The sequence below is a fragment of the Puma concolor genome, chromosome B4 (genome assembly GCF_028749965.1).
Source record: "Puma concolor isolate L17-30 chromosome B4, mPumCon1.1.hap2, whole genome shotgun sequence".
Lineage (NCBI taxonomy): Eukaryota > Metazoa > Chordata > Mammalia > Carnivora > Felidae > Puma > Puma concolor.
In genome coordinates, this window is record NC_141673.1 from 94,983,401 (window position 1) to 95,011,058 (window position 27,658).

General features: G+C 36.3%; 2 protein-coding genes across 5 annotated transcripts in view; one reads left to right on the top strand and one right to left on the bottom strand.

Moving 5' to 3' along the window:
- Positions 1 to 4,128, top strand: part of PLBD1 (phospholipase B domain containing 1) — a 54,171-nt gene extending 50,043 nt beyond the window's left edge. Inside the window, exons 9-11 of the mRNA XM_025930087.2 lie at positions 1,453 to 1,638; positions 2,258 to 2,364; positions 3,830 to 4,128. Of these exons, the coding sequence (XP_025785872.1) occupies positions 1,453 to 1,638; positions 2,258 to 2,364; positions 3,830 to 4,012 (476 nt within the window). The 3' untranslated portion in view covers positions 4,013 to 4,128. The remainder of the gene's footprint in view (positions 1 to 1,452; positions 1,639 to 2,257; positions 2,365 to 3,829) is intronic.
- Positions 4,129 to 4,831: 703 nt separating this feature from the next.
- ATF7IP (activating transcription factor 7 interacting protein) overlaps positions 4,832 to 27,658 on the bottom strand; it is a 124,788-nt gene continuing 101,961 nt past the window's right edge. For all 4 annotated transcript variants that reach the window (XM_025930107.2, XM_086714019.1, XM_086714018.1 and 1 more), the window contains exons 10-15: positions 25,735 to 25,799; positions 23,744 to 23,822; positions 21,299 to 21,454; positions 19,466 to 19,648; positions 13,587 to 13,699; positions 4,832 to 9,506 (exon numbers count right to left, since the gene is read on the bottom strand). In XM_025930107.2, the coding sequence (XP_025785892.2) occupies positions 9,087 to 9,506; positions 13,587 to 13,699; positions 19,466 to 19,648; positions 21,299 to 21,454; positions 23,744 to 23,822; positions 25,735 to 25,799 (1,016 nt within the window). In that variant the 3' untranslated portion in view covers positions 4,832 to 9,086. The remainder of the gene's footprint in view (positions 9,507 to 13,586; positions 13,700 to 19,465; positions 19,649 to 21,298; positions 21,455 to 23,743; positions 23,823 to 25,734; positions 25,800 to 27,658) is intronic.

The following is a 27,658-nucleotide window of genomic DNA, read 5'->3' on the forward strand; positions in this document are numbered from 1 at the left end:
TTCAAGCCCCGCATCGGGCTCTGTGCTGACAGCTCAGAGCCTGGAGTCTGCTTAGGATTCTGTGTCTCCCAATCTTTCTACCCTTCCCCCACTCATGCTCTCTCTCTGTCTCTCAAAAATAAACATTAAAAAGTTAAAAAAAAAAAGGGAGAGAAATATAATAGTTAATATTCATCTAATGCTTACCAAGTATTAGACACTATTGTAAGTATTTCATCTGTTTGAACTTATTTAATGCTCATAATAATCCTTATAAGGTAAGTACTGTCATTGTTCACATTTTATAGATGAAGAAACTGAAGCACAGAGAATTTAAATATTTTGTCTAAGGTCACATACCTAATGATGGCAGAACCAAGCTTCAGATCCAGGCAGTCTAATTCCTAAATCTATATGTAGCCTAGATATACTATATTATACACATGATTTTAGCCTGTCACTTCAATGTTGTCTTTATCTCAGTTCTTCCTGATGCTGGTCTGTGTCCCAGAATCAGCACCATTGGATGTCTTGTCATTTTTTTAATCAGTGACCTCACCCCAAAGTAGGGGGTTCTATAAAACAGTTAAAAAAAAAAAAAAAAAAAAAAAGGAGAAAGGCAAACCAATGCCAAAACAATATGAGAGTGGGAGGTTAGCCCCTGAGTGATGGAGGAGTCCCTGTGTTGACTGACTGTCCTATGGACAGTAGCCCAGGCCATTGTAATATGGGATGTTCCTGAAATATTGATTGTACTAGAGCTGTGTCACATGTTTGATGCTTCGTGACTAATGGGCTCTGTGGCCTTGGCACATTATGAAGTTCTGAATGAAGCTAAGCCTTAATGAATGCTTACAAAGAAGTTAAAACCCACTGGAACCTTAAAGATCATCTCTAGTCTCTTCAAACCATGGATTCTTCCTTTCCCTCTCCCTGTTAAAAAAGAAAATAAAGTGACGTTAACTGCCTAAGACCTAGAGAGTCAGCCCTGAGCCTAGAATTCAGGTTTCCTCAACTCTAGGTACTGTGTTTTTCCACTATCCCATGATTAGCATCTGGCCTGTTCCCTGGTGGGGCCACATTGTGAAACCATCTTTTGGCATTTCAGTAACTAACCTAAACCAACTTAAACCAATTCCCCCAGACCACTCGGTGTTATGCTTCATTTTGCTCTATAGATAATAAAGTTATTTTCTGGTTAACAGATTGCTTTAAGAATTTTGAGTGAGAAACAAAGAATTCTGATGCTCTTCTTTGCCTAATGGAACAATCTAGAAGTATACTGATTCTGTAAATTTAAAAGGATCCAGTGTGAAGGCCAGTGTTCACATTCAAAGTTTAATTTTCTTTATAATATCATTTTGTAATCACACACCTGTGCCAATTTTCAAAAGAAACTATCACTAATAACATCTATTTTGTCCCATCTCTCTTTTCTGTCTGTCTCCCTGCTTCCTTTCCATTCCAAATCAGGATATTGGCCCTCCTACAACATTCCTTTCCATGAAAAGATCTACAACTGGAGTGGCTATCCAATGTTAGTTCAGAAGCTGGGTTTGGAGTACTCCTATGATATGGCTTCACGAGCCAAAATCTTCCGGCGTGACCAAGGGAAAGTGACTGATATGGCATCCATGAAATATATCATGCGATACAACAGTACGTAGCACATTTCTCAAGAATCATTCTTCAAAACTCCTTTTCTTCCAAAGGGATAAAGAATCCATGTAAGTTTCCCCATGTAAAGAATCCATCTCTGTACTAGAAGGAATTATAAGAAGTTAAGTATTCAGTATTCAATCAACAATATACATATTTTACTCTGAACAAATAGAATTTTGTCCTATTTTATAAAATGACAGGGAAAAAGATTCTACATGTTTTTTTAACTGGGAAAAAATATGTAAAACACAGAATAACTCATACAGTGTACTTTCTTTTTACCACTCCCCCCCCCCCCAACCCTAACCCAGGTTTTCTTCCAAGGACAAAAGCAGCTAATAAAACAAAAATTATTCATGAATACTTTATTTGTGATGAACAGCATCAAATTTGTATTTATTTTGTAGAAAAACATTGATGCACATTTCTCCTTTATTACCTCTCTTCTGTCAACTCTTCACCATGCAAGTTTCTTGAGAGCAGACTAGGTCAAAGAGGCTACTGGAGCATACTCTCTGATCATCTATATACTTCAGCAGGTCCAAAAAGCTTACCAGGGGGTAGGTGTATCTCCGAATAGCCAGTACTCACCCTTTTCCCCATCACTGTTTTCTAGATTATAAAAAGGATCCTTACAGTAAGGGCGATCCCTGCAATACCATCTGCTGCCGTGAGGACCTGAACTCACTTAACCCAAGTCCTGGAGGTTGCTATGACACGAAGGTAACATGCTTATTGGCTTTTGAATTTAATTTTCGCCAGCACATAAACCTATTCAAAGGCAAAGCTGCAGGGACTTCTGCGGCATAAAGCACAATACTGTCTCTGACCATAAAGTCAATTCAGGAGTCAGCTTTTTTTTTATACCTTCAATTTTTTTTTTAATGTTTATTTATTTTTGAGAGAGAGAGAGAGACAGCATGAGCAGGGGAGGGGCAGAGAGAGAGGGAGACACAGAATCGGAAACAGGCTCCAGGCTCTGAGCCATCAGCCCAGAGCCCGACGCGGGGCTCGAACTCACGGACCGCGAGATCGTGACCTGGCTGAAGTCGGACGCTCAACCGACTGCGCCACCCAGGCGCCCCAGGAGTCAGCTTTTTAAGAGATTCTGATAGTAGGTCCCATTGCCTAACTTCAAGGCCCTCCTCTGCCAAATAATAGTAAATTCCACCATCTTGTAATGCTTGTTTCCTTATCTGGAAGATGGGCATAATAATAGTACTTGCCTCATAGGCTTCAGAGTAGTCTCGTTCCTACTCAAGCTACTTTTTAGCTACAGGAAAGCTCTAGTCTTAATGATGTGTAAAGTAAATATGTTGTGTAAAGTTGAAAAAAAAATTAGTGGGTATAGAGAGCCTGGCACACATGAAACCCCAGTGAATGTTTATTTCTTTTTAATGGTATTTGCAAACATTCAGTAAAGTGTGCAAGAAGTGTTCTAACCATTCCCGAATACACAAAGAGAATCACGTCTGCTGCCTTGCCTGAGAGAACCCAAGCCAAGCCTCCATCTGCCAAATTTACTTTCTTCTGGAGAGAGGAGTCTGCTGATTTTTCATCAGAAGAGTTTCTGCTAAAGGATATACTTAATTTATTAGCATTTTTCTTGAGCCATTTTGAATATGTGGAAAATCAGAAGTTAGGAGACATGTTCTTCCTTTTTCTCTAAGGTTAAGATCTGGTGCTATCCAATGTTTAGGTGCTTTTGAGAACCACAGACCTCCTATTTTAATAGAGTTCCTTCTACTTTAAAACTCGTTACTGCCCTAATAACAACTTTTATTGAAGCCTACATTCTGCTTCACATAAACTGCTCCTTAACTCCTTCTGACAACCCCTCCAAGAAGTTGGGTTATTACCCTTTTGCAAATGAGAAAACTGAGCCAAATAGTGGTTATTTTAAAATAAGTTTTGGAGCTAGAATTCTGAATATGAGCACTTTGACTCCAGACCTCACACTTTTGGCTACGTTAACCTAATGCACTTCTGCTCAATTCACATTGGAACGCCAAATGGTTATGGAAGAGCATATTGTGGGAGCTTGCAAGATTTTGTTTTAAAAGGGGGGCTAATATTGTGACTTTGGAAAAAAAAGGACAAAAACAAAAAAAAAGGGAAAAAACGGGGATTTAGTGAATTTTTTTCCAAATGGTTTTTTCTAAAATGTCCCTCTCCTTTCCCTTTCCAGGTGGCCGATATCTACCTAGCATCAGCGTACACAGCCCATGCCATCAGTGGTCCCACAGTACAAGATGGCCTCCCTGTTTTTCACTGGAACCGTTTCAACAAAACTCTCCACCAGGGCATGCCAGAGACCTACAACTTTGATTTTATTATCATGAAACCAATTTTGAAACAGGACACAAAATGAAGGAGGGATTTGAGGGAATAGAAGGGAATAGAAGGTCGCAAATAAGATTCCAAAGGCACTATTTTAGCTATGTTTTTTCCATTCAGAATTAATCTTAATAAAATATATTAAATTCAGTCTGTCACTTTTATTTTCTACTATTGATTTTGTAGGTTTTGGCAACAAACATTCACTATAGGGTGACAGAGTGTAGAGGAAATATTCTAGAAGATAAGTAACTGGCTTCAGCATACAAGTTTATATACAGGACGGTATGGCAGAAACTGCTCAGCCAGATCCATATTCTCCTTTTATGCCTGGCCACACAGAACACATCACCCAGGTTCCCCTAGATAGTTGTGCCATGTGACAGGGTTCTTGCCAAAGGAGTCCAAAATTAGTGTCACTTCTGGGCTCGGCCCCTAAAAACCTGTACTCTTCCGTGCTCTTTCTCCTTCCCCTGGCTGGATATACTGAAGGGCAAGCCCTAGGGGATGGTGGAACTGCATTTTCAAAGGAACCTCTAATGGAAATGCAGTTAGTGATTTTTCTGATCATTAATAAGCACCAGCTGATTCTTCATGGTGCAGACTAGGCACACAATATGACCTTAATGTTTTCTCCCACTAGTTAAAAGCAGCATATCTAATCTGGGAGCAAAACTGTATAGAGCAGTTTTTCTTTCAAAGCTAGAGAACTGTATGTGGTTTGAGTGCTGAAATATTGCCAAGTAGGTTAAATAAACAATATTACACAGTATAACGGGTGATTCTTAATAAGGTGAGAACTTCCAAAAGCAACACAAGGGCTGAGAATAATTACAATGAATCAGAATACTCAGAATGTTAAAAACCCAGTAGTTTATTTCAAAGTATAAATGTCAGGCTTGCTGGACAAAATCCCACTACAGTTAACACTTATACAGACACCACTCTACTGTACATTTAAAAAAGAAAAAAAAAAAAAACACAAAAACCTTCAAAACCTAATAAAAATAGGGCAACTTGCTATAGCCCAGTTTATATTAGACATTAGGAAGGTCTTAAACATTGTCTTACTATTTACACTTTCACCTGCAATAAAGAAAAATCAGGATGCAAGTTTCCTACAAAAGATTTTCTTTTATATTTAATTTTGAAATGGCTGAGAAAATAATAAAGCCAGGATCCCCCAAAAGGTGTTTGATTGCCCAGTTACCTTATGTACAAAAAGTAAAAAAAAAAAAACCGAAAACCAAACCAAACAAAAACAACCCCCCCCCCCTCAGCATTTAAACATAAATGATGGGTACTTAGCTGACTCTACAAATTAAAAAAATAATAATAATAAAGAAACTTACGTAACATGATAAAACTATTTGAAGATGAGAAGACAAAACGTGTGTTTTATCATCCTTTCCTCCCCATTGGCTGGCTCAAGGGGAATATGTTTTAGGAATTAGATCTACGTCTGTCACACTAACAAAACACCTGTTCTTTTTGTTTGTCCAAAAATTTTAAAAAGTGGGAGAGGGGCATCACCCACCCAGTAAATAGTAAGGAAGGAAAAATCATACATTGCTTTTAGAGAGACTTATTTCCAACAATCCAAATTTGGGGCATGGTTTTTTCTGGAAATTAGAATAAAATAGGCCAATGACTGGTCAATGATGGAATTAAAATAACATATAACTCATATGATACTGAAATAGCCCAAGAAGGAAAGTTGGGGAGAACACTTGGAAGGTCTTTTCAGTACTCTACTGTGCTAAAATCACAGTGTATCAAATATCAAAGTAAGAGAAGATACCACAGGCATTATTTTGTTAATTTTGTACAGTACTGGAAAATTCGTGGAACAAGATAAGTGCATATCATGCAATATTAACATTCACCTGGCTGCATAAATGATAATTTGGAAAATGTAAGCAAAAGAGCAAACGACAAAAACTAAGTTAACACTTTCCCAATACAGTAAGAGAACTGTATAGTGCAGCCCACCTAAGGAATTTGCAGACAGATGTACCAAAGATTCTAAGCTCCTTGCTTTAGGTCACGTTTTTCATTTAAACCTTTTATTTATTATCCAGCAATCGGGGTAGGGTGAGTGGGGAACACTCTCTGTGAGGCAAATGACATGCCAATAAATACTCACTTTTCAAGGAAGAAAGCTGTATGCCCTCACTTCTCTCATAAACGTCTACTGTGTTAAACAGTATTCTGCATATTTTAAAGTGAGTCCAAAGAAACAGGGATATAGTTACCTCATAAAGTTAACAGCTAACAACAGATGTTGTTTTGGTAATTTATAAATTTACTGGCAAGAACATAATTTTTAAATGAGGCTTACACTTAAAACAGGGTGAAAGTTACTCTGACAAAGTGCAAAACAGAGAGTAACAAACATCACTTACTTTTTAAAAGCCATATGAACACCCTACATTTTAGGTCAATATATCAGAAGTTTTCAGAATTTCCAATAAGGCAGCACTTAGACAAGTATTGTCCAACTAAAAATGCAGCAAACTTGCATTCCCAAAATGGGATAATCAAACTTATCTGTAATACTTTGTGAAAAGGTACCATGAAATAAAAAAGGTACCATGGAGTGTGAATTGCTACAATATGGTCTGTAATCAGTAGCTATTTCTAGTTGAGTCCTCCTTTCTTTCTCCCAAAAGAAATGAACCAAACAGAAAGTCAGCTCATCAACATTAAAACCTGCCCAAAATAAAAGCCAACAGTTCTAAGCCTAGCATTTTTCAGTAAATTCAATATAGATGTTGCCTATAAATCCCATGGCAGGCTAATCTGAGGAAAGCATCTCATAATAAACGCTTTCCTCAAATAATTAGTCTCTCTTTGTAGCTTCCTTCCTTCCACCTTCTGGAATAAAAAGTTTGATTTTGCTGTAGTAAATATATTTTTAGGGTTACTGTTTGGTAATTTATTATTTCTTCCTTTGACAGAAAACACACAATATAGGCTAAAATACTTTCATTCTACTGGGCTTCTTTGCCTGATTACATAATGCTATGAAAGCTTTTTAAAAAAAAAAAAGATTAGTGAATATAAATAAAAACATTCACCAAGGGAAGCTTTTCTAGGCTAGGGCAAATTGTCATCACATGACCATAAACTGGCCAATAAAGAACAATTTTGAACACGGGCCTTCCATTCTGCAGACAGGAATGATCTTGATCACATAATCAACAATGCAACCATTGCAGGTAAAAACATATATACATGCAGATATAGATAGGTGTTCATACACATCTAGAAGATCATCAAATTCTCCCTTTCAGAATTTTGATTGGCATGACACTGGCAACTTCTTTACCACCATCAGTCCTAGAATGAGTAACATCTACATGCTTGGTAAATCTGATTGATAAAAACTTTAATTCTCATTGTGGTCTCATTTTCTGAAAGTGAAAGGAAGGTTTGGAACATTTACAATTTTGGCAATCTGTAGACTTTCTTCAGCATCAAACTTCACACCTAATGTGACAGTACACTGACCAGTGAAAGTCTCTAATGAGAGTTTTACAACTAGAATGCTTCTCATTACAAGCCATCAAAGTTGCAAACAAAGCAGCATTCACAGAAGGAATAGCTCCCTCCTATAATTCCAGGGAAAACTAAAGATGAATTTATTTTGAGAAGGTAGGAATTTAAATAAGGTAAGGGAAGATGACTTGAAAAACTATTTGACAAACTCCATGAATTCCTTTCACACTATTCCCAATCATTCTCTCTCATCCCCAAACTTACCCCATTTCTCCTGCCCTAAACTATCTACCCTCAAACACCTACCTGAAACCAGGAGAGCTGGCACTCATACTGAAAGTCCAGGACCTAAAATGAATTTGATTAACTTTGAACAGGAACAGAGAGACACAGAAAGTTATACCTAACTGTTAAATAAAATAACCCCAAATCCTATCTAAAGCTGACAGAGGGTAAATCAGACAAAACTTGGCACCATCAAAATAAAGTTATTAAAAGGTTAAAACAGAAAGAATGATATGACAATGAGGAAATAAAGCTTTCCCTTTGATATTTTAGTTCACTGTACTTTGTGAATTTTATTCTTTACTACATTTGAAAGAATACTATGCTTCGAGTGATAAAGAGAACTAACACTGCTTTTATAATCTCTAACACAGTATGCAACATAAATCCTAAAATATGTTTGAAGAACAATTTTCTTACATAATATGGTCTTTCTTGGTCCATTTTACACAGTTAATTTAAATAGTGACCAAAGATAAAAGCACTTACATTATTAGAAGAAAAGAGCAAGTCAAATTTGGGGAGTTAAATGTAGTGATGCCACTGATAAGAATATACCTAAAAGGATTGGTTTAAAAGTGACTTGAGGGGAGGTGTGCTATATTTAGTGGAGATGAAGGAGAAATGAAGGGCGAAAGCCTGAAAGAGAAGATCAACAATGGACAAATGGTCATGTTTATTTTTGTAGTTAATCTCTAAGGCACAAAATAAATGTAAGAGTCAGATTAGGAAAGAGAGGGGCCACTGCAGATCTTTTTTACCTAATGAACAACCAACAAAAGAAAAAAGACAAACAGATTCTTTCCTGTGTTCAAATGAACCTATTTTAAACTATTTCACCATTTTTCTTTTTCTTTCTTTCTTTGGGTTTTGTTTAGATTCAGTTTAAATCATTTAACCATGAACCTACAGATCCCTTAGAAGTAGAATCATGCCAGTTACATACCATACTTCTGATCCCTCGATCTACTTACTTAATACCTGAAGAGAGGTAAAATTGAGAATGGAAATAGGAGGTTCCACCGCAGTAAACATATAAATAGGGAAAAACACACATAAACACCCACACATATTCCCCAGCCTTAAAACTAAAGCAAGGTGCACATTTACATTTCAAAACCTTGAAGCTTCAATTGTCCAGGAGAAGATTCTTGCTTTATGGGCTGTTTATTTTACTTCTGATTATAAACAAATGTAGTGTATATACACAGCTGTCCAAGAAATCTTGCACAATGTGGATTTTACAATGGATATCATGCACAAGATTAAAACAAGACCAAAAAGTGGAAGTCAGAAAGAGGAAGAGATAGAGGCTCCAAGGTTTAACTGCTCTGGGAAGAAGAGATCACATCTGTTGACTGAGGATCACAGAAAGGTCCAAAACGTCCATAAATATCCTTGGCTCGTACTGCAAAGTAGTATTTGCTGCCAGATACAAACTGGGTGAGAGTGCATGCCATGGGCAAGGGAAGTGCCTTTACTTCTCCAATCTTTTTCCATTGTGAGGGCACAGTGGCACTGGGTTCCTCATGGTAAGCATAGAGATGATAGCTGTCCACAGTGGCACAGCTTCGATCTACCTCCAGGACACTCCATGACAGTACAATGCCGTTTTGACTCTGAACTCGTGCTAACTTCAAGTGTGGCTTCTGAGGCAGAGATGTGCTGGCAGCTTCTGGGGGCAGACGCTGTGGCTGTGGGGCTTCTGGTAAGGGTGCTGGGTGCACAGGGCGGGGGGGCTCCTAACAAAAAAAGAGTCATGTTGACTTAATAATGATTACAGAAAGGACTATTTCTGAATGCTACAACTAAAACATCTTAGAGGTCATTTAGAGAAATATCATTTTATATCAAGAATACCAATGGGACGCCTGGGTGGCGCAGTCGGTTAAGCGTCCGACTTCAGGCAGGTCACGATCTCGCGGTCCGTGAGTTCCAGCCCCGCGTCGGACTCTGGGCTGATGGCTCAGAGCCTGGAGCCTGTTTCCAATTCTGTGTCTCCCTCTCTCTCTGCCCCTCCCCCGTTCATGCTCTGTCTCTCTCTGTCCCAAAAATAAATAAACGTTGAAAAAAAAAATTTAAAAAAGGATACCAAGAAATACCATATACTATGGCACATATGGCTAGTCCTATTTGGTGATTTGTAACCAATCATGCCATAAACAATGGTGCTGAGGTTACTCCTGTATACTTTCTACATCTAAAAAAATTGCGCTTTCCTCAGGAAATAAAAGCCTTTGCTAATGGAACATCATTTTGATAGAAGCTAAAATAATCATCTATCTTGAACAAAATAATTTATGTTTACCTATGTTACAGATTCTTATTTTAGAATAATATAACATTTTAAAATATCACGTGTTATGATACAGTCTATAGTAAATAATTTGAGTATTTAACTCTACTTTTATTTTTAGGCCATTTTTCTATCTAAAGACAGTAGCATACCATGAATAAGCACATTTAATGCTGAATGTATATTATGTTCTTGGTCAGTCTGCACAAAAATGGTGACATTGAAAGTGCACTAAGAACGGTAAGATTTAGAAATGCAGGAAGAGCCATGTTCTTTTCTGCCAATAGGTAAAGCATAAATAAGGGATAGGAAAGTAAAGGGATTTAGGGGCAAAAACAAACATTAACTTTTACTTAGAAATAGGGTGTATGAATAAAAAAGATAAATTTGAAAAGGTAGCTGTTAAGGCCATATGAAAAAGCGTGACTATTAAGTGGACCAATTCAAATTGACTTGTTTAACACTGGGCATTGTTATCATTATACCTAGATTTTAATAAAGATTACAATGATAATAATTTTTTCAAAAAAGATTCAAGTGTAAACCAGGAAACAGGGATACCAGTGATCTTTTTTTCCCAAGTGAAACATATCACTGCTCACTGACTTTAGGCTGAAAGTCTGAAACAAAGATTTCCTTAACTGAAATTCATTTCACAAGAACTGTGTTTTAATACGCATTTCATAAAATGGATAATTTATATACACTAAATAGTGAATTCTGTGAAGGTCTGGTATCTTTTTAATCTCTATCCCTTGTCAAAGCTTAGTAGCAGTAATGTGCACATAGGAAGAACTCAAAAAGGATAATTTCAAGGAATACAAATCTGCTTAAATTCATATGCCTGGTGGAAAACATTCATATACACATCTGGAAAAGGATACAATTCACAGTTAAAAAGCTAAAATAAACATAAAGTCAGAAGGGAAAAGAATAAAATTTAAATAAAACACTGAAAGTTGGAGAAGTAGAAGTGATTTAAATACTGGCCATGTTGCTATATTTTCTCTTTCAAATTGTCTTTTTTCCTCAAATAATTTAATCACATAAGTAAATAACACTAAATAAACATATAGCCAGCAAGATCTAAGAGAAGATGGCTGAAGCCATGAATCTAACTGAAGGTAGGAGGAATTTGACGAGTCTGACAACAGCTTTAATAGCTGTTATATACCTTCTAATCTTAAAATTCTAAGACTCTGAATCTGCTCATATCTTAAAACTTAATATTAAGTCAACTGAGTTTTGTCTTTTTTATTCTTGCCACTGCAATGGAGATTTTTATTCAAGTTTTACAAATGAAATGATACGATAGGGATTTGCTTCAAAATAATCCAGTATATATTTGGGTTGCTGGAATAAATGGGTGAATACAGATGAAAAAGTTTAGCCATACGCTGACAAGTGTTAAGATGAGTGATGGGTAAGTAGGAATCACTATAGTATACTATTTTTATATATATTTGAAATTCTTATTTAAAACCATCTTCTAAATTAATTAAAATAAAAGAATGTTCCTCCTGTAAGATACAGTTTATTCTACTAAGACAATACACATGGGCTCCTGTTTTTGTGGGTTTTTTTAGTGTTTTTTTGTTTTTTTTTTTTCTTCTTGAGACAGAGAGAGAGGGGCAGAGAGAGAGGGAGACACAGAATCTGAAGCAGGCTCCAGGCTCCGAGCTGTCAGCACAGAGCCTGACGCAGGGCTCAAACTCACTACCCGTAAGATCATGACCTGAGCCAAAGTTGGACACTCAACCGACTGAGCCACCCAGGCACCCCATGGGCTCCTGGTTTTTAAAAAATGTTCTTGACCAAAAAAAAAAACAAAAGCTCTTGATGGGTCATCAAATTTGCAAACTATAAGGTATTAGAGATATTTACTATATAGTTTCTGAAGAAACATGGAATGAAAGAAGTTATTTGTAGCTGCAAACAACAGTAATGGTATATTCACCACATATCCTAACAGGGCCAGATTTGAAACACTGAAAACACACTGCAGGTGCTGGGATCAGACAACCTTAGTTAAAATGGCTCTGACATTAGTTTGGGTAATGACCCTGAGTAACCTAAGTAACCACTTAACATCTTTGTGACACTGTACCCTTTCCTATCAAAGGAGAATAATAATACACCTAGGGATGTTAAATAAAATAATACATGTAAAGTGCTTGGTAGAGCTCCTGGTATACAGTTAGTGCTCTGTTAACATTAATTTTTTCATTGTTGTGGAATAGTAAAAATAACAGCTGTTAAGAGGATAGGTTCTAACACTGGAATGCATGGGTTTTCATGAGTTATGACCTTGGGTTGGTTATTCAACATCTTTATGCATCAGCTGCCCTATCTATAATAAAGCATAAAAAAGGAGAGAAGAGTCCTAAAGGATTGCTGAGTGAGGACCAAGTATATTAACAGTGCCTGGCACAGAGGAGGTGCTCAAGAAATGCTAGCTGTTATTATGTATACTTAAAAAAGGACACTTGGGTGAAAAGTGATATGAAGCCTCAATCTCCTCTCTTCTCATAAAGCCCACATGTCCATTTACATGGTGTACCATACCAAATGCTGTTCTAATCATGTCACGGAAGATTGTGACATTGTTTTGGAGCCTAAATCTAAGGAGACATCTTTGATCCATGTCATCTCTTAATAAATGAATTCCCAATGTCACTGGATTAATAAAAAACAATAAAGTGATGGCAATATACCAGTTAGAACTGATATAAGGTTCTGAGGAAAAAAATAAGTTAGAAAAAATACTTTTTAAAATACTCTTTAAACACTCAAAAATACTCTTTTCAATTTAACCATGAGGTTTTTTTAAATTTTTATTTTAATGTTTATTTACTTTTTAGAGAGAGAGAAAGAGAAGAGCGCATGTGGGGGGAGGGGAGAGAGAGGGAGAAACAGAATCTGAAGCAGGCTCCAGGCTCTGCACTGTCAGCACAGAGTCCTGATGTGGGGCTCAAACTCAGGAACCGCAAGATCATGACCTGAGCTGAAGTCAGACGCTTAACTGACTGAGCCACTTGGGCACCCCTACCCATGAGCTTAAAATGCTCTATTTCAGGGGTGCCTGGGTGACTCAGTCGGTTAAGCGTCCGACTTCGGCTCAGGTCATGATCTCGTGGTTCATGGGTTCAAGCCCCGCGTCGGGCTCTGTGCTGACAGCTCAGAGCCTGGAGTCTGCTTCGGATTCTGTGTCTCCTTCTCTCTCTCTCTGTCCCTCCTATGCTTTCTCTCTCTCTCTCTCTAAAAAATAAATTAAAAACATAAAAAAAAATTTTTAATGCTCTATTTCACTTCACACATACCAGCTGTGGACTCTTCTTATACACTTACACCACCACAAGCAGAATCAATGATCCTTGATGACCAACATCCCTAAGAAAATTTGTTCATAATGGTAAGATCTATATTCTTAAATTAACTTCTGTTGCCTGAAGAATAAATGCAAACTACAATAATATTTGACAGGTCTACAGGTAAACATTTTGGAAATATGAGCATCGACACTTACAGTATGCACTTGTGGTGGCCGGTGATGCACTGTGAGCTGAGGTCCTGTTGATCCCAGGGTTAGTCCATTGTTTACAACATATGTAGTTGCTTGAGGCACTCGAACTGTGACACCTACAGAACAAAATTAAGGCTTTTATAAAACTAGAAATCTATTCTAAATCTGGTAAAACGCTGACTAAACACTTGAAGCCAGCAAAGTGTTGTTTATAGAATTTGGAAGGAAAAATATTTCTAACCTAGAAACCTATACTCAACTGAAGAATTAATTGAACATGAAGAGAAAGAAATTCTCCCATATGCAAGCAACCAAAAAAACTACTTTCTCAAGTTGTCCTTCGAAGACGTGTGCCACCAATTATGAGAGAGAAAATCAAGAAGGAGGAAAATGGGAGATACAGGAAACAGGAGATCTAACACAAGAGAAAAATAAATGGAATCCCTACCAAGAGGACTATGAGAAAAAATCCTAGAATAGTAGAACACAGTCGCATGTCACATGTAGAAGGCAAAGCGAGAACGGAGCTGTGTAACTCTAATGGCGGACAAATTGAAGCTGTCTTCAAAAATATCTCTGCTGTCTCATCTTTTCAACTAGGACAGAAATCTCAACTGTAAGTTATCCCTGATGTATATTAATGAGGTCCCTCACTTTCTGTCCATGCCATGCTGAACAGCTGAGGATACTCAATTCACTGAACAGAAAACTATTTTGACATATATTATGGTAACAGAAGCAGACTATTTTTTTAAGCGTTTACTTAAATTCTAGTTAGTTAATATACAGTATAATATTGGATTCGGGAATAGAATTTAGTGACTCATCACTTACAGATAACAGCCAGTGCTCATAACAAGTGCCCTCCTTAATGCCCTTTACCTATTTAGCCCATCCTCCACCCACCTCCTCTCCAGCAATCCTTAGTTTGCTCTCTATATAGTTAAGAGTCTCTTACGGTTTGCCTCTCTCTTTTCTTCCCTTCCCCTATATGTAAATCATTTTGTTTCTTAAATTCCATGAGTGAAATCATATGGTAATTGTCTTGGACTTATTTCACTTAGCATAATACACTCTAGTTTCATCCATGTTGTTGCAAATGGCAAGATTCCATTATTTTTGATGGCTGAGTAATATTCCAGTGTGTGTGTGTGTGTGTGTGTGTGTGTGTGTGTACACACACACGTACACCACATCTTCTTTGTCCTTTCATCAGGAGATGGACATTTGGGCTTCTCCACTTTTTGTTGTTGGCTATTGTTGATAGCCAAATTGGCTACTATTGATAACCAATAATATCAATATTGGTGTAGCTACCCCTTCAAATCAGTATGTTTATATCCTTTGGGTAAATATCTAGTAGTACAATTGCTGGGTTGTATGGTAGTTCTATTTTTAACTTTTTGAGGAACCTCCATACTGTTTTCCAGAGTAGACGTACCAGTCTGCATTCCCACCAACAGTGTAAGAAGGTTCCCCCTTTTCCACATCCTTATCGATATTTGTTGTTAACAGGTATGAGGTGCTATCTAATCCTGGTTTTGATGAGTGATGATGAGCATCTTTTCATGTTGTCTGTTGGCCACCTGGATGTCTTCTTGGGAAAAAGGTCTGTTCAAGCCTTCTGCCCATTTCTTAACTAGACTATTTGTTTCGGGGTGGTGAGTTTGGTAAGCTCTTATAGATTTTGGATACTAACCTTTTTTTTTTTTTTAAAGTAGGCTTCATACCCAGTGTGGACCCGACACAGGGCTTGATTGTACAACCCTGACATCAAGATCTGAACTGAGCTAAGCGTCTGATGCTTAACCAACTGAGCCACCCAGGCGCCCCTGGATACTAACCCTTATCAGATACGTCATTTGCAAGTATATTCTATTCTGTAGGCTGCCTTTTAGTTTTGTCAATTGTTTCCTTTGCTGTGCAGAAGCTTTTTATCTTGATGAAGTCCCAATAGTTCATCTTTGCTTTTGTTTCTACTGCCTCCAGAAATGTATCTGTAAGAAGTTGCCATGGCTGAGGCCAAAGAGGTTTGCTGCCTGTCTTCTCCTCTAGGATTTTGATGGCTTCCTGTCTCATACTCAGGTCTTTGATCCATTTTGAATTTATTTTTGTGTGTGGTGTAAGAAAGTGATCCAGTTTCATTCTTCTGCATGTAGCTATCCAGTTTTCTGAACACCATTTGTTGAAAAGACTGTCTTTTTTCCATTGGATAGTCTTTCCTGCTTTGTCAAGTATTAGTTGACCATGTATAGTTGTGGGTCCATTTCTGGGTTTTCTATTATATTCCATTGACCAATGTGTCTGTTTTTGTGCTAGCATCACCCTGTCTTGAGGACTACAGCTTTGTGATATAGCTTGAAGTCCAGAATTGTGATGCCTTCAGTTTAGCTTTTCTTTTTCAAGACTGCTTTGGCCCTTTAGGGTCTTTTGTGATTCCATACAAATTTTACGATTGTTTGCTCTAGCTCTGTGAAAAATGCTGATGGTATTTTGATAGGGATTGCATTAAATGTGTAGAGTGCTTTGAGTAGTATAGACATTCTTCCAATCCACGAGCATGGAATGTTTTCCCATTTCTTTGTGTCCCCTTCAATTTCTTTCATAAGTGTTCTACAGTTTTCAGAGTACAGATGTTTTACCTCTTTAGTTAGGTTTATTCCTAGGTATCTTGTGGGTTTTGGTACAGTTGCAAATGGGATTGATTCCTTGATTTATCTTTCTGCTTCTTCATTATTCGTGTATAGAAATGCAACAGGTTTCCATACAGCAATTTTATATCCTGTGACTGCTGAATTCATGTATCAGTTCTAGCATTTTTTTTGGTGTAGTCTTTTGGGTTTTCTACATAGAGTATCATGGTGTCTGCAAATAGTGAAATTTGGACTTCTTCTTTGCCAATTTAGATTTCCTTTATTTCTTTTTGTGACAGTGAAACCCGTGTCTTTTTCCTGACCATAGAGAATAGTATTAGCTGTGGACCTTTTGTATATGGCCTTTATGATATTGAGGTATGTTCCCTCGATCCCTGCTCTGTTGAGGGTTTTTATTAAGAATGGATGCTGTATTTTGTCAAATGCTTTTTCTGCATCTATTGACAGGATCGTGTGGTTCTTATCCTTTCTTTTCTTTTTTAAAATGTTTTATTCATTTTTTTTTTTTAATTTTTTTTTTCAACGTTTATTTATTTTTGGGACAGAGAGAGACAGAGCATGAACGGGGGAGGGGCAAAGAGAGAGGGAGACACAGAATCGGAAACAGGCTCCAGGCTCTGAGCCATCAGCCCAGAGCCCGATGCGGGGCTCGAACTCCCGGACCGCGAGATCGTGACCTGGCTGAAGTCGGACGCTTAACCGACTGCGCCACCCAGGCGCCCCTGTTTTATTCATTTTTGAGAGACAGAGAGACAGAGTGTGAGCAGAGGAGGGGCAGAGAAAGAAGGAGACACAGAATCCGAAGCAGGCTCCAGGCTCCGAGCCGTCAACACAGAGCCCCATGCAGGGCCCGAACTCATGAACTGGGAGATCATGACCTGAGCCGAAGTCGGATGCTTAACCGACTAAGCCACCCAGGTGCCCCTCCTTTCTTTCATTAAAGTGGTATATCACATTGATTTGCGAATATTGAACCACCCTTGCAGCTCAGGAATAAATCCCACTTGATTGTGGTGAATGATTCTTTTAATGTACTGTTGCATTCAATTTGCTAGTATCTTATTGAGAACTTTTACATCCATGTTAACCAGGGATATTGCCTATAGTTTTCTTTTTCAGTGAAGTCTTTGTCTGGTTTTGGAATCAAGGTAATAGTGGCCTTGTAGAACAAGTTTGGAAGTTTTCCTTCCATTTCTATTTTTTGGAACAGTTTGAGAAGAATAGGTATTAACTTTTCTTTAAATGTCTGGAAGAATTCCCCTGGGAAGCCATCTGGCCCAGGACTCTTGTTTGTTAGGAGACTTTTGATTAGTTATTCAACTTCTTTGCTGGTTATGGGTCTGTTCAAATTTTCTGTTTCTTCCTGTTTCAGTTTTGGTAGTTTGTGAGCTTTGTCCCTTTCTTCCAGATTGCTCAGTTTGTTGGCATATGATTTTTCATATTATCTTATAATTGTATTTCTGTGTTGTTGGTTGTGATCTCTCCTCTTTCATTTGTGATTTTATTTATTTGGGTCCTTTCTCTTTTCTTTTTGATAAGTCTGGCTAGGCGTTTAACAACTTTATTAATTCTTTCAAAGAACCAGCTCTTAGTTTTGTTGATCTGTTCTACTGAAGTTTTTTTCTTGTTATTTCTCTATAACTTATTTCTACCATAATCTTTATTAGTTCCTTTCTCCTGCTGCCTTTAGGCTTTATTTGCTGTTCCTTTTCTAGCTCCTTTAGGTATAAGGTTAGGTTGTGTATTTGAGACTTCTTATTTCTTGAGGTGGACCTGTATGGCTATGCACTTCCCTCTTACGTCCACTTTTGCTGCATCTCAAAGGTTCTAGACTGTAGTGCTTTCATTTTCATTTGCTTCCATGCATTTTTTTTCTTCTTTAATTTCCTGTTTATCCCATTCATTCTTTAGTAGTGTGTTCTTTAACCTCCATGTATTTGTGGTGTTTCCAAATTTTTTCTTGTGGTCGACTTCAAGTTTCATAGCATTGTAGTCTGAAAATATGCATAGTGTGATCTAAGACATTAGTTGAGTCATTAGCTGAGGCCTGATTTGTGACCCAGTATGTGATCTATTCTGGAGAACATTCCATGAGCACTCAAAAAGAATGTGCATTCTGTTGCTTTAGGATGAACTGTTCTGAATATATCTGTTAGACAATTTAGTTGCCTACTGCCTGGACCACATTCCTGCCATATACTCAGTTCCTGGCCTATCCTATAGTTCTGCCTGGCACCCTGACTATGGTGAGCGCAGTTTCCCAGAACTCATTCATGACCGTACTGATTTCCCAGAAAAAAGCTCTTGTAAGCTGGAGAAAACTGAAGCCAAACTGTGAACCAGAAACTCTGCTTAGTTTATTTTCTCCTGGAAATCATCACATAATAATGACAGTTTCTTTAAAAAGCATTTAAAAATGCCCATGTTATTAAATTTTATAAAGCTGCTTTTTTGGGAAGCCTGGGTGGTTCAGTCAGTTGAGCGTCCAACTTTGGCTCAGGTCATGACCTCATGGTTCATGAGTTTGAGTCCTGTATCTGGCTCGCTGCTGTTAGCACAGAGCCTGCTTTGGATCCTCTGCAGCCCCCTCTCTCTGCACCTTCCCTGCTCATACTCTCTCTCTCTCTCTGAAAAATAAAATAAAAACATTAAAAAAATAATAATAAACTTTACATATGCTTTGTATATAAACCTCTATATGCACAATATATTTTACTACCAAATATAATATATATATATAAAATATGTATCTGTATGTATATATGTATATAAACACATGTGTGTGTGTGCATGTGCACGCAAACAATAGATTTCCTTTAACATTTTCTGATCTTTTACTTCTCAGCCACCTTCCATATCTTTAAGACTCTCTCATTGGAAGCTATTCTTTACCATTATTTCCATTATCTGGGCCAAGCCACAATTGATCATTCCCACTTTAATCAGGCAATGTATCTCTTAACAGAGTACAGACCAGTATCAAACAGAGTATTTTGAGAGTATAAACCATAAATACAGTTAAATTGAAGACAACACCTGGAGCACAAATCATATAATATACACGTCCAATTTTTCTGGTTAAGTCTCCAAAGGGAAGAAAAAACTTAATATTAGTTTTGTTATGATATTGTAAGCATTTTTTTCTCAAATCTAATGTCAATACAAGCCAACTAAATGCTACAGAACTACATATAACTTGGGGCCCTACACAAGAAAAGAGTCTCTTACTGTTTTGGGGATTGACCTGCCGAACAGCAGGAGCCTGCATAACAGTTCCTCGCAGGGGAGCCTGAGCTGGTGGTGCTGGGAGAGTTGTATAAACCACTTGGTGGTTTGCAGGCGCTCTTGGTACAGGGAGTCTTGTGGTCACCTGAGTTACTGGCCGATGTGTTACATTCACGGTGGTTGGAGCTAATGAAAAGCAGAGAAAACATATCAAAATGCAGTTAAGTTCTATGTTAACTAAACAGTATTAATTGTAATGAATGCTGTACAAAATCTAATTAACTATAATAAAGACAGAAATACAGATAACAGTCTCTTTTTGTAATCTTGAAAGATAAAAGTAGTAAAGCCAACCAAAATTAAGAACACTATTATTACAGTCCAAGCTTCAGAAGAAAAGGCTGCCTCAACCATGCCCAATGCCTTTCCCACTCTTGTTTGACTAGGTAATAAGCACGTGAAGATAAAGACTTAAGAGCATGATCTTAAGGGAGTGACTTAAAACAGCAAATTTTCACTCCTTAATGTTTAATTATTCCTAGTAGAGTGGGATTTGGGCCCCTTTAGGCTTTCTGCTAATGGCATAAACCCAAGAGTAACTGTATACTCACAGTTCACGAAACTGGCTAGCTATTATTACTGACAATTTTCTTTAGGTGAACTGAGCCATCTCTTATTCAAAACAATAAAACATCAATTAAAATACAGAATTCTTCCTTCTCTACTCCAGCATTCCTCCTAATCTATGTTCCAAAGAACATTCATACCTTGAGTGATATTAACATATATCTATCAAAAAAGTCCTAAATGTTCACCGACAGCATGGAACTATAATAATTACTTTTAGGAGTTAACATTTTCTTGTTAATAACTCTCTGAATTACTATCACATTTTACAAATGATCACACATTAACTATATAATAAAAATAATAAATCTACTTTTATATGGAAAAATGCATTCTATAAAATAAATTTGTAGGTAAACAGTGGATATGACAAAGATAAAAAGGTTTTCTTTACTAATGGCTTACTTACTAAAGTCTTTAGTCTTTACACATCTGAACTTTCAATGTGAGCTTTGAGAAAGGGGAAGAAAGTATACAAGGAGGAATGCTTATCTCTTCATCTCTTTATTACCCATTTTATTTTCTATACTACATATGATTTGTTTGCATAATTGAGATTTCTTCTAAGTTATCTAAATTCATGACTTACACTTTGATTTCACTAGATAAAATTCCATGTGAACTCAATGTTTTCCTTAACAAGAAAAGTCCTTATTTAAGTATTTTGCAGATAAATCTTTAATGATGGGCCATTTTATAAAAAAGAAGGCAAACCATCTTGATTGGCTTTCAAACAGTTTAGGAGATCTAGGGTACATCTTGAAAATGTCAGATTTATAACTTCTGGAAAGGCAGTCAGTAAAATATTGGTATGTATCTCCCAATGATAGTGTTAGGCCAGTTAAAACTAGTTCAAGTTAAGAATCATTTAAAATTTCTTATTTCATCAGTCACTTATTACTTCAAGGTCATAACCAGAACAAATCATTACACCCATCCCTTCCAGAGAAACTATATTCATTTCTGCTGCTTACAGTGGCAGATGACAAAGACATATACAATTTTTCTTCTTTATAACCACTCCATATCAGTGCCATTACTTAAGATGGTCAGCAAAACTAAGTTACACTCCATTCAAAAAGATGCACTGTCTTCAAAATAACAGAAAATTATCCTTAATCTGCTGTCTATTCTTTCCACTTAATTCCATAGTCGTATTTCACTGGAGGCAAAACTAAAAGCTTCAACTCAATGATTCAGCAAGTCTACCTGTAGGTAGTAAATGTATGGTTGTCTGTGATGGTCCACTTGTTGGCACCCCAGATGGTTGAAGAGGTGGTGCTGGCTGGATGGGTTGCAATGGTCGAGACACAGGCTGAGAAGAACCCACGGTTGACACAGGGGTATGATTTAGCTTTTTCGGGTCTATTAATTAAAAGTGAGACATTGTGATTACTGATAGAAAAAAAAATCAGAAATACAGGTTCTTCTCGTATTTGTGAATTTTGTGTTTGCTTGCCCCTCAGTTACAATTACCACTAAGAAAACAATTTATTTCCAATTTAATTATGTGTATATTTGCTAGGTTGAAACACCACAACACAACCTTAAATAATTCACTGTTGGTTCTATCACATCTTCTAATTCACATTTACAGAGATATAATCTTACATTTGCTTATGAATGAATACTATTTTTGAACTCAATACAATATCATGTCAATCAGAGTAATTTCATTTCCTAATTCATATATATCTATGTATCTATTATCAAGGACAATCTCCTAAACAAATACCTATAAATCAATGAGCTTTTCACCAGCAATCTTGAACTCCAATTACTGTTGTTTAGGTTCTTTTGTTTGATAAGACAGATGGTTGCTTATTTACACTACCCAGTCTTTAAAATAAGATACACATAGTGTCTAATCTCAAAAAAAGTCTTCTATAGCCTATGGAATAAATGTTTGCATCTCAGAACAAGCCTTAAATACTAGGTAACCACTATATGGCATAATGTAAAGAGTATAACCAAAAGCCCTCTATCCAAAATGATCCCCATTGATTTCTGTCCTAAGGAATTCTGCACTAAAATGTAAATAAAATTTAAGGCTGTAGCTATGTTAATTGGGTCCTGATGGAGGGAGGACGGTACAATGGAAAAATTGAAGGTGCAAAGCTGGGGCCATAGGAAAAGGCCCCATGAGGCAGGGATGCTAGAAAGGGAGCAGTCAGAGCACTGAAAACTTTTAGAATCAGCCCTAACTGTGTCCTCTAAAAAATAACAAGTATTTATTTTGTCCTCTAGGGATTCATTATATTTAGACTTGTCTATAAAAATAAAAAAAAGAAAAATCAATGCAAATAATTTGAAACCTTTTATGTAAACAATAATCATAGTGGTATGAATTCAATTCTGACAAATGATGGCATAAATCTTCCAATTTTACATCAGTTATACAAAAAAATTGACTTCCTATCACATAATAATCAGCTTGTTTTCCTAAAACCAATGAATCTTATTCCCTGAAATATTTAAACTTTAGGTGATTTTTAAATTTAATGTCTTTAACATAACAATTAGCCGACTACCTTATCTTAGTTTTTCCATATGCATTATATAATTATCACCACACAGTTTCGCAGATATGTCTGTGAATAGTTGTGCAAGTAAGTTTGAGAAATACTTTATATCTTGAATTTCTCTTGGAAAAATTATAGATTAGCATAGAAAAGCTCAGAGAAGTCTGTATAAAAGGAAAAAAAAAACATACAATTTTGTTTCATTCAGCATTTCTCCAAGTATATTTAATTACTGAACTTTTTTTTTTTTTTTTAATTTTTTTTTTTTCAACTTTTTTTTATTTATTTTTTTGGGACAGAGAGAGACAGAGCATGAACGGGGGAGGGGCAGAGAGAGACGGAGACACAGAATCAGAAACAGGCTCCAGGCTCCGAGCCATCAGCCCAGAGCCTGACACGGGGCTCGAACTCACGGACCGCGAGATCGTGACCTGGCTGAAGTCGGACGCTTAACCGACTGCGCCACCCAGGCGCCCCTAATTACTGAACTTTTTATTCAGATTACCTATTAACATTGGAGAAGAATAACTAAGAATATTGGTTGTAATTTCTAAACACTGTAACTCAAAATAATATTGAAGAATTTGGTGTGCAGGTTTTTAACATCACCTTCATTTTTGTTTATATAATACTAAATAAAGAAAATTAATTCAAATAACCAGAATTAAATGTATACACACGTGATAGTACCTACATTAAAGGGCACCTGAATGTGCATGTGTGCACACACATACATATGCAGAAAGAACACTTAATTTAGAGTCAGAGGACATGGGTTTGATCCCCAGCTCCCTAATTGACTCTGACTTGTTCTCTTTGAATCTACTCTCAACTATAAAATAGGCATTATATGGTTACTGTAAAGATCAAGTGAAATAAGATATAAAAAGAGGAGTGTTCTAGAAGTTAAACAGTCTCTTAACTGCTCTGTTTTTCTCTATGCTTTGTTCATATTCATCAAGATTAGATTTCAATTTTTAAATTCTAATATACAAAACTCTCTTTCTAACATAGATACAAATATATCAAGCATAATGCTGTAGATATCTGTCTTCACTGATTATCATACTGAATTAAGAGAAAAAAATGCTACAAAGCATTCCTTGGTACTGGTACCATTACTTATAAGTACCTTGTGAAGCTCCACTCTCTTCATCATCCATTGTGAGATCAATGACACCACCCGAATCACTGCCTGTGGCTTTTCCACTCTGAAAAACAAAATTTCTGTATTTTGCAAAGGAAACTCTAGAAGACATAGAGGAAAACTAAAATACTAAGGGGCAACTAGAATAAATGAGTAGCCTGGTTCAATCTGGACCCCCCCTAAAAGGCACTACCTGAAAAAAAAAGAGTTTGTCAGATAAATGATCCCCGAATACTCATAACATGTGTCATATAAAAAATAATTGTGAAACATTCTCACAAGAAATTCTACAAGTTGTTTTTTTTTTTTTCTCTAAATCTGTCAATTGCATAGAGCTATTAAAGTGATTAGGTACTTTAATTGGTAAGTGATTAAACACAAACACTATATTTTCCAACATTTAAAATGTTGATGAATTCTACAAACATTACATTAATATTATTTACTACACTAATATTAATACCAATATTAATTCACCAAAGTGCCAAAAGCAACTTCAAAGCTAGAATTAAGTTACACAAAATGACCTATGTTTCTTCCCTAAAAATTTTACATGGTAGGATAAGATATGGTGTGCTATACTATTAACTGACATCCAATTTGACCAAAGTCAACCCATTGTCCCAAATCATTAGAAATGCAATTAAAACAATTTTTTTTAACTCCACAATAGCAACAAAAAAGGAAAGTAGTACAACACAGACCTAAAGAACCAGTATCTTTGAGTCAAAAAGACCGATGGCATCTTTTAGTTCTGACACATATTAGCTATGTAAATTTATGTTAAAAGGTAATATCCTCAATTTCCAAAGTATGGATATGCGATCTGTTATGAGGACTAATCCAAATATGCATAGAAAGAGCTTAACACTAGGCATAACACGTGCTGTGTAATAAATGCTAATCATAATTACTTTATACCATACTGAGATCAGCTCCAAATGATTAAGGTTTTTAAAAACTGCAAAACTCAGACTTCACAAAATTAAAGGAAACAATGCCTTGACATTAAAAACTTCAGGCCCAATCCGAAGGTAATGATGTAATTCTAAATCTTTCTATGATGATGACTTCATTGAAAATGACTTGTCAACACACACCACAATCTAAAATCCAAAACTAAAAGTTCTTAAATCCTTAAAGAATGTAACAGAATCCACTTGCTGCAGTGTATTTTATAAGGTCCACTTTTCAAAATTTTCTAAATTTTAAATTTATCAAAAATTACTAACCATGCAAAGCCCAGTAAAAAAGAACCCAACTAAAGACAAAAGAGAGTCAACAGAAAATAAGTCCAAGTAGAACCAGATGTTGAATTCAGCAAAGGCTTAAAAGCAGCTTTAAAAAACAGGTTGAAAGAGGGGTTGCTGGGTGGCTCAGTTGGTTGAGCAACCAGCTCTTGATTTTGGCTCAGGTCATGATCTCAGGGTTGTGAGATCAAGCCCCACATCAAGCTCTGGGCTGAGTGTGGAGCCTGCTTGGGATTCTCTCTCTCCCCTCCCTCCCTCTTTGCCCTCCCCCCTCTCTAAAAAAAAAAAAGTTCAAAGAAATGAAGGAAAATACAATATTAATGAATGCACAAGTAAGCAATCTCAAAAGTAGAAACTGAAATACAAAAACAGAAATTCTAGGTCTGAAAAGTATGATTAACTTAGAATAATTTTCATTGTATTAAAAACTATTGATGGAGGGGCGCCTGGGTGGCTCAGTCGGTTAAGCGGCCGACTTCCACTCAGGTCATGATCTCGCGGTCCGTGAGTTCAAGCCCCACGTCAGGCTCTGTGCTGACAGCTCGGAGCCCGGAGCCTGTTTCAGATTCTGTGTCTCCCTCTCTCTGACCCTCCCCGTTCATGCTCTGTCTCTCTCTGTCTCAAAAAATAAATAAACGTTAAAAAAAAAAAAAAATTGATGGAAATCCATTATCCCTGAGGACTATAACTGGAATTTTACTTTGAAATAGAAGGAAAAAATCTTACCTGTGATGTGCTATCAGCTGCTTTCTTATTAACAGAAGCATCTATTGTTTTGTTTGTCTGGTTTTCTGAGGAGTCAAAAAAAAAAAAGCCATTTTAAAAGCACCTACAGAACGTAAAAGGGTTGGTTGTTTTATATGCAACAATTCATGTAACTTTCTCCAATTATTTTTTTTTCTGTCAACATGTCATATATGCAAATGAACTCTCTCATAGACCACTGCTACAGTAACTTTCAAAAGAGCAAATTTACAATAGAGAAAAAATTTTCACATACCCATTGCCCAGAATATTTAATTCTATCCTAGGGAATATCTTTGGAAATAATTTAGGATACGTACAACTTAAACATCCTCACATAAGTAAATGGTTAAATAAAATACAATTTTTCCATACTATATATCTTTGGAGAAAAAGATTTAATAAAATGGCAAAAAGTATAATAAATTCATTAGCAAAATCATTACACGAGGATTCTGAGAAAATTTACATGCATAATCTCAGTAGTTAAATCAGATTTTTCTTTAGTCATTTTTCAATTAACTTACATTGAGTTTGTGATACACATGCATACATACACACAAAAGTTACTTCTAGAACAGCAGAGAAAATCAATCAAGTATGGTTTTCTGACTCAACTTCTAAAGAGAAGGTATTAAACTTTATCAAATGTCTTTAGCATCTACTGAGGTAATTATTTAGCTTTTCCTCTTTGGTAATGTGGTGAATTTCCAATGCTGAAAAATTCTTATCCTTGCTTTCTGTAGATAGTAATATTCTTGGTTAAAATATGGGAATTCTTTCATTTCAAATCATCAGAACACATATAAAGTAAATTATTTATGCTAAAAGGAAACACTACTATGTATTTCATTATATATAAAATACACACATACACACACACACACACCTGTATGTCAAAAAATTTTGGATAAACATCTACCTATTAAAAGAGGGTTTTCCAGGCTACAGAAGTAAAAAGGAGGCCCTTATAATTTCTCCCTACCCTTTTTAAATTATCTTAGTTTTCTTGTAGGAAGAATATATTAATATATTCCTTACTTTTTAAAAAAAAATATCTGAAAAGTACTTCATTTATAATACATCAGCATCTTTTCTGGACTGTGAAGTTCCTGAAATATTACTTAGTAAAAAACAAATTCCATTTTACTGATCCTACATGGCCGAGTATTAATATACACTGATGACATTACAAAACATCAGTGATTTACCACCAAAGTTTTTTATATATAATGTTAGAATATATTCATTTGGGCTTAGAAGGATTTTATTCCCATAACTGTAATAATCTTCCTTAATCTAGGTTTTTAATTAATATTCCCTGTGCCTTTATTGTAGACTTTTTTGATTCTTAATGTAACAGTTTACCATTTCACTTATAATATCTACTTCAGATGACTGTAAATCTATCAATAAAACTGGTCAGGGTGAGAAATTAGAAATTGTACCTTAAAATCTTTCTATCGTTTGGGAAGCCTCTCTATTTTACTATTCTTAAAAGATGATGTCATATTTAACCAACACTGTATTTTTACTGAAGTCACAAAAGGGTTTTTACAGAAGTGCCAATTAGTAGTATTCCTTATTAGGTGCTGGATATTTGGTGTATTGAAATGAATTGAATGCAAAACTTTTAAATCATTTTCACAACACCATCTCTCATCTGAATTACTACCACAGCTTCCTAACTGGTCTCTCTAACCCTACTTTTATCCTCGCCAAAGCATTCTTCTTATTGCAGCCAGTGTTCAGGGATGTCACACTCCTCTGCAAAAATCCTTTAATTCCTCTGCCTATCACCTTTCCATATATTATCACATACCTTTTCCAGATCTCCCACATCCTCTCACAGGAACCTCATATCTTAACATTCATCACATTTATAGTTAATTACTTATTTAATGGC